This window comes from Merops nubicus, unplaced genomic scaffold, assembly GCF_000691845.1.
Source record: "Merops nubicus isolate BGI_N331 unplaced genomic scaffold, ASM69184v1 scaffold32524, whole genome shotgun sequence".
Taxonomy (NCBI): domain Eukaryota; kingdom Metazoa; phylum Chordata; class Aves; order Coraciiformes; family Meropidae; genus Merops; species Merops nubicus.
The window spans coordinates 1,312-8,732 of record NW_008606792.1 but is presented as its reverse complement, the minus strand read 5'-3'; the positions used below and the strand labels follow the sequence as shown (position 1 = coordinate 8,732).

At 47.7% G+C, this 7,421-nt stretch overlaps 1 protein-coding gene across 1 annotated transcript; it reads right to left on the bottom strand.

Annotated features, from left to right (window-relative positions):
* Positions 1–161: 161 nt before the first annotated feature.
* Positions 162–6,788, bottom strand: LOC103772433 (pre-B-cell leukemia transcription factor 4-like). The gene is made up of 3 exons (XM_008939765.1): positions 6,716–6,788; positions 709–950; positions 162–356 (listed from the first exon to the last, which is right to left on the bottom strand). The coding sequence occupies exons 1-3, from the start codon at positions 6,762–6,764 to the stop codon at positions 162–164; spliced, it is 486 nt and encodes a 161-aa protein (XP_008938013.1). The 5' UTR covers positions 6,765–6,788.
* Positions 6,789–7,421: the final 633 nt, after the last annotated feature.

Sequence of the window (7,421 nt, the reverse complement as noted above, 5' to 3'; positions counted from 1 at the left end):
GAGCGCACCGTCGGCTTTTTGTCCTCTCAGCTACACCTGAAGGAAAACATTCACAACTGGAGTGGAATTAAAGAGTGGTTGATGCCTGAGCCTACCCTAGAAAGCAGAACAGTGGGTGAATTTTTAATATTTCACCTCCTAAATGACAAGATTTGGGGTTTTTACCTGGCGTCGAGGAAGCGGGAGCGCAGGATCATCACCGCCTCGCAGGTGCTCTGCTTCAGCTGCATCTGGATGGTGCTGAACTTGCCGTGGATGATGTTGACCATCCGCTCGATCTCCTTGGGTGAAATGGGCCTCGTCCTGCTCTGCTCCCGAAGCAGGTTCATGACGTGGGTGGTGAACTCGCTGCAGGCCTGGAAACACACACGTTGGTATCACCCAACCATCGAACCACCCCGGAATCCATTTCCCCCATGAGAATATTGATGACAGAAAAAGCTTTTTGAGGAGTTTTCCACGTTCCAGCTTCACTCTAATGACTCTTAAACAGCAACAAAGATACACAAGACATTTATTCTCTTTATTTTGAGGTCCAAGTCCCTCCATCTTCACCCTACTTCTGCGACCCCGAGGCAAACCCTCGGCTCGGTTCCATATCCTGAAGCCACTGAACCTCCTGGCCCTGTTCTTAAAACCACCACCAAAGGGGAAAAAAGGGTTATTTGTCATTGAGATGATAAAAACTCTTCCATGCAGAAAGATCACCTGTTCATATTTCTCTAGCTCAGAGTGGTAAATCTGTCGGATCTGTGACAGCTTGGCCCTGTAGTCAGAGTGTTCAATGCTATTGTCATTTGGACAGCCACCTGATGTTGCTGCTACAGCCATCGGTCCTCCTCTTCCTCTTTTCTCTGGCCCGGAGACACCCTCTGCCAGCAACATGTTATCTAGTCTCATTAGCTGAGCATCTGGGGGGTCTTCTTCCTGAATACCACGAATACTTAACACTGGATAAACATAAAGAGGGAATCAGAAGATTAGTTCCGAAACGGGGGAAGAGCCTCTGCTTCAATCCTGGCAAATTTAAACACCTTTCAAGAGGGGTTTGGCAGGGCTGGAGGGGAAGAATGAAACACAGAAAATAAGGAGGGGTTAAGGAAGGCACAAGGCAACAGATCAGGACATTGTTGGATGGAGGAACACCAGGACACCAGGTGAGTTTTCCAACACAGATAACAGACTCCACGACCCCCTGTGGGTCCTCCCAACCTGAGATGCTCTCAGATAACACAACGACTTGGGCTCACACCAGGTCAGACATTGAGGAAGTATTTTAGGAAGTATTTAGGAAGTATTTTAGGAAGTATTTAGGAAGGTCGACCTCATCTGCTTTACACACCAAAAATCCAGCTGTGCTTCCCAACAGCAGGTGACAAACTGGAGTCTTCACAGTGCTGAGTTCTAAAAATCTACTCAAATCTGTTAAAAATGGACCAAAATCTGAAACAGCATGAAAAAAATAGGCACTAGAAGCTGGTTTCTTAGGCTTCCAGTCAACAAACCCAGGCTGCAGCCACCTGCACTCTGATTATTCAAGTGAGTCCAAGCCAATTTATCTTAAAAACTTCATTTCCCAAATTCATTGACAATTTATTCTGAACTTTCCTTTTTAAGAAGCACGAGAGCTCACGAGACGCTGAGTCAGGACCAAAAATGCCAACAGCTTTCGGGTGTTTAATCTGATTTTATCCAGCAGGCAATTTTAGTTGGTGGGCAGTGGACAGTTTTAGATGAAGAGCTGGAAGGAGAACCAACAGTTCACCTGGTGAAGCTACAAAACTCTATTTCCAAATGGGTGGGTTAAGGGGATCTGATGCTTCCCCACTAAAAATGTGCACAAAACATCTCCTCAGGCAGATTCTAACGTGAGGGCAGGACAATGTGTGTGCAAAGACATGAAACATATAATTTTATAATAAATTTCAGCATCTTGTAGATAAAAAAATAGCTCATGTAAACTAATCAATAAGAACTCTGAGTACACAAGCAGCCCAAGCTCAGTCACATCTCTGAATTTCATGTTTTCCAGGGCGTATGAGAATTCTGCAGAACTCTGAAGAGACACAAGATCTGGAGCATCTGCAGGACCTGAATTCTCTCCAGAACATCCCTGGTGCCTTTGGCAAGGGAGATAAGGTACAACAAAAATAATCATGATGCAGTCAGGGGGTAAGTGCTGAACTCAAGCTAACACAGGGGAGATGTCAGCTGTTTTAAAAGCCAGTGGCTTTTCCAGCTCATTATGGGATTAAAAATAGTCTCTTTTCACAAAACTAGCAGCCTGTGCACCCTAAGAGGGCTGAAATTCTGTAATGCACTAAAATCTATCCAAAATCTGAAACAACAAGAAAAAACACACCAGAAACCACCTTCCTTCAGCCTTCCCAACAAACCCAGGTGTCTGTTGGGTTCATTTCTTGAATCTTTCACACAACACAGGGAAAAAAGTGGTTTTTTTTTTATTCAGTAGTTTTTTTTCATGTTAAAAATCACCAGTTCTTTTCTCCCACCAACAGCCATTTGCTTTTAGTCTTTTTGATGAAATTCTCCTTCAACTTCTTGGGCCTGGCACCTGTAAATTCCACAGCAAAGGTATTTTGGGGGCACCTCCCTTGAACGTGCTCCTGCCAAAAGCCTTTGGATGCAGCACATCATGATGCACATCAGAGCAGCACCTCGTGCTGAAGTCAAGCTCCCAGCTGCAGCTTAATTTTATGTCACTTGTCTAATTATGGTAATTAGGCATTAGTTATCATCAATTACACATAAGCTCCTCTCAAGTTGACTGCTGAAGAGCGTGTACAAAGCACCTTCCCCAGGTGGGAGGGGAGGTGCTGGGTGGTGGGAGGGTCTGATGAGTTTGGGTGTAAGTTCATCTCGGTGTGTCACAGCTCAACCACAGGTTCTGGAGAAACCTCTGCCAGGGGTTAGATCCAAGCCATGATCCCCTGGAACTGGGGCCTCTTGCTAGGAGTTGATTTTTACTCCTGGTGTCTTCACCTCCATCTGTGCAGATCACAAGTTCCATCAGGTTCACTGTCACCTGGCCACTGAACTCCTGACTTGGTTGCACAGAATCATGGAACTGTTTGGGGTGGAAGAGATCTCTGAGATCATCACATCCAAGTGTCCCCCCAACCCTGTCCCTCACCCCACATCTCCACAGCTTGGGAACCCCTCCAGGGGTGGGGGCTCCACCACTGCCCTGGCACAGCCCTGGGCAACCCTCCAGGGGCAGAAATGGTTCCTCAGGGGCAACCTCAACCTCCCCTGGGGCAACTTGAGGCCGGTTCCTCTCCTCCCATGGCTTGGGGACAAGAGATCTCCCCTCTCCCAGCTGGCTCCAAGCTCCTGGCAGGGAGTTGGCAGAGCCAGAAGGTCTCCCCTGAGCCTCCTTTGCTCCAGGCTGGACCCCCCAGGGGAGGGTCCAGGAGGGGAGAGCTCCTCTCTGTACCCATTTGGCCATCAAATGTCTCAACTTCCCACAGCAATTTAAAACCACAAAATAACTCCATGAATACTCCAGGCCTGGAGTCCTGGAGTTACAGTTATGGCCCAGTCTGTGTTTTAGGCACAATTCAGATAACAACAGTAAAATCCTTCACACTTAAATCCTCCAGAATCCACCATTTTTAAAGAAAAACCCCAAAATGGTTCAGAAAGCCTAAGGAGATACTCCCCTAAGCTGTGTATCTAATTATATATCCCTTTAATTGCAATATTCTATAACAGAGACTTCTCTGGCACGTCACCTATCAGAGAGTCATCAAATATGTAAAATAATTATCCTAAGCCAAATGAAATTCCCATCATTTCTAATTAATCTTTAATTAAAATACATCACAACCTAAGGTGCTGAAGCCTCACTCGGTATGCAGATAAGCTCATTACAATACATTTACATCTCATTAATTAAACATTTCGCCGCTCGGTAATGAACGGCACGAGATCACTGGTACCAAAATCAGTGAGAAGGACTTTGCTGGGGCTTGTTTCCCTCTCCAGATTTCCCCTCTCAGAGCACAAAAAACCCAGGACAGAGCAAGAGCAGCGCCAGAAACGCCTCGATCAGGTACAGAAGAGACAAATTTAGACCCCAAATCTGCCACCTTAGGGCCAAAAATGAGCAGCCCACGCTGTTTGGGGTATAAAATGCCTCAATTTGGGCATCCACAAACCACCCTGCTAGGGGGAGGAGGCAGAAGACTGTTTTTAGAGCATAAAATCCTTTGGGTTGGAGGAGAACTTGAAGCTCCTTGAGTCCAACTGTTACCCCAGCACTGCCAAGTCCCCCCCCAGGTCCCTCAGCACCACACCTACACCCAGGGGCCCCTAGAGCAACCACAAACCCCTTCTGAACCTCTTCCCAAAGCTCAGGGAGGACAGAGGGCTGCACCTTAATGATGAGAAACAACATCCTGAACCCTGCAGATGCTTAATTCTGGTTTTAAGACAGAATCTACGTCGTGTTTGAACCCCTGCAGCTGGAATCACACCAGAAACGTCGCCTGACCAGCGCCAACCTCCTTCTGCTGACCACCATCCAGGGCTCCAAAAGCTGCTGTGAGTTCCTGAAAAAACTTTTAGTGGGATTGATCGCATTAAGGTGCCTCTTCCAAGAGCTCCCTGTGCTCCAGACAGCAATCTGGGGAGCTTCTGGGCTCAGAAACGCTGATTTAGGAGCTCTGGGGATCAAAAACAGCAATCTGGGGAGCTTTTGGGCTCAGAAACGCTGATTTCAGGAGCCTTGGGGCTCAAAAACAGCAATCTGGGGAGCTTCTAGGCTCAGAAACACTGATTTCAGGAGCCTTGGGGCTCAAAAACAGGAATTTGGGGAGCTTCTGGGCTCAAAAGCACCAATTCAGGGAGCCTTGGGGCTCAAATCCAACAATCTGGGGAGCTTCTGGGTTCACTAACATCAATTTCAGGAGCCTTGGGGCTCAAACCCCAGCCATCTGGGGAGCTTCTGGGCTCAGAAACATCAATTTAGGAAGCCTTGGGGCTCAAAACGAGCAATCTGGGGAGCTTCTGGGCTCAAAAAATGCCAATTTAGGGAGCTTTGGGGCTCAAAACCAGCAATTTGGGGAGCTTTGGGGCTCAAACCCAGCAATCTGAGGAGCTTCTGTGCTCAGAAGCTGACAGGTATTTAAGACCTGAAAATCAAACACCCGATTTACCCATACCTGGTTTGAAATCTAAAATAATTAACCTAATTTAGGTTGGAACAGGAGGGGAACAGGGTCTGAACAAAGCACGGAACGTGGCCAGATCTGTTTACATTACAAAGACTCATTTGTAGTTTTAATTAATGAACATTATTGGGGGGAATTTCTCAGCCCCTCACCGCCGCCGCCGCGCGCGGCTTATCCCGAGCTATTGTGAACGCTCCGAGCGCTCCAACAAAGAGAGAAGGAAAAAATGGGGATTGGAGGGGGGGGTGGAACGTGTTGGAAACTGATTTCTGAGCTCAAAACGAAGCTGCTGAGCCCCAGGTCACAAAGAAAAGCCCCAAACCTCGAGCTCCGTCCGGTCCGTCCGGGCTTTTGTTCGCTCGGAGCCGGAACAGCTGCTCCCCGTGATTTAAATAAGGCATAGACAGAGCATCAGACATTCAGAAACCTCCGAGACCAAAACAAATCCAGCAGCACCAGGGGCTGCTCCTGGGAGCGGCATTGAGCTCTGAGAAGTCACAGATTCAATCAATAAAAGGCAGAATTCTAGAGGCTTTTGGTGAGGGAAGGAGAAACGGATGAAAGGCCCTCCCTTAAGGACGGCGATGCCCGGGAGGACAAACAGGCAGAAAAATCACCCCCAGCCCACACAGCCACGGTAACGTGTCGCTTCAGGAGCGAGCTGCTGGGGTGTAGAAGGTGAGGAGTTACCTCAAACTGTCCAGAAATGACCCCAAAATGTTCAGAAATGACCCCAAACTGTCCAGAAATGACCCCCTCACGCCTCCGCAACAGGGGCACCGCCGAGGAGGGGACTGGGCAGTACCTCCTTTGGTGGCAAGCACTGTGAGTTTTAGAAAAAATAACAGAAATGTTGGTTTAGGATGTTCAATGTTAATACAGAGGTAAATTAACAAAACCCCAAATGCTATTTTTAGTTACATGGAATGAAAATAGCCTAAAAACCCATCAAAATTCACTGTAGTTTCTAGAAATTGGTTATTCATACATTAAGTGACATACACAAGCATAAACTGGGTGATTCAAACTCAAAATCCATTCCCCCCCCACCATGCTTCTGAGAAAGCTCCAAGCTCACCAGCTCCATTTCCTGCATTTCCAGCAGCCCCAATCCCTCTTTTTCTCCAAAATATTGTTATTTGTCACCTTTCCCCTCTTATGACCACCACAATTTTGGTACCAATTCCTTAAAGGAAAACAGAGCAGAACAACCCCTCGGGATTCTCCAGGTATCCAGCCAGACATCAAAGCCCCTCAACCTATAAATCCTTCACAGACCCACCACCAAAACACTTGTTCAATATTTTTCTACTCAAAAATATAAAAGCAGCATTTTCCCCCAACAGACAAATCCCCTCAAAGCCACTTCCAGCCGACAGAAAAACCCCAAACCCAACAAAAACAGCCTCAACTCGTAGAATCCGAGGGGAAAACCAGGGGCCGCGTGTAACGAGCGCCGAGCTGATGACAAAAATGTGGGATTTTGGGAAAGCTGAGGCCAAAAAGAGCTGCCAACACACCTGTCTTCTCCTTGATCTCGCAGAGCACGCTGAAAAGAGCAGGTTTCATCCTGTGGCAGTTCAAGGCGTGTTTCCTGGAAGGGAAGGAGAAGGAATTGAGCGAACGCCGCCGGGAAGGGCTCTGGAAGATGCCAAGAGCTCCAGCAGCTCGCTGGGATTAAGGTAGAAACACGCCAGTTTGGGCAACCCTTTTCTCTAAACACCCTGTGATCCGCTGTGAAACCCAGCCCCTGAAAACCCCCAACCCTGCGTGGCTCACAGGAGCCACCACAACCTCCAGCTGGACCCACGTGTTCCACCTGGGGAGGAAAAGTTCCTTCAGCACAGTTGGGTAAAAAAATCTAAGAATGGAATTCAGCCAAAAGGTGGGGAAATGGTGGGTTTGGAGAGTAGGGACCCCCCCCCACAGGAGCAGCCCCCGACTCACCCAGCAGCCAATGAAAAGCAGATTGGCTCCAGCAGCATTTTAGGGCAACTTTTACCACACGTGCCAGTTTGGACTTTTGGAAGCTCTTCCAGCGTTTGCTGCTTTGATTTCCCCCCTTCTCACCAGGAAGGGACCACATTAATTAAACCTTTAGCACAAAACTCAACCTAATATCTAACAAAAAAGCAGAATTCCATCTTTTGCTGAGGTGAGAGCGTGGCAAGCACCACAGGAAAGCAGGGACCAAGTTCCTGCCAGTATTTTACCAAACCACTGCCA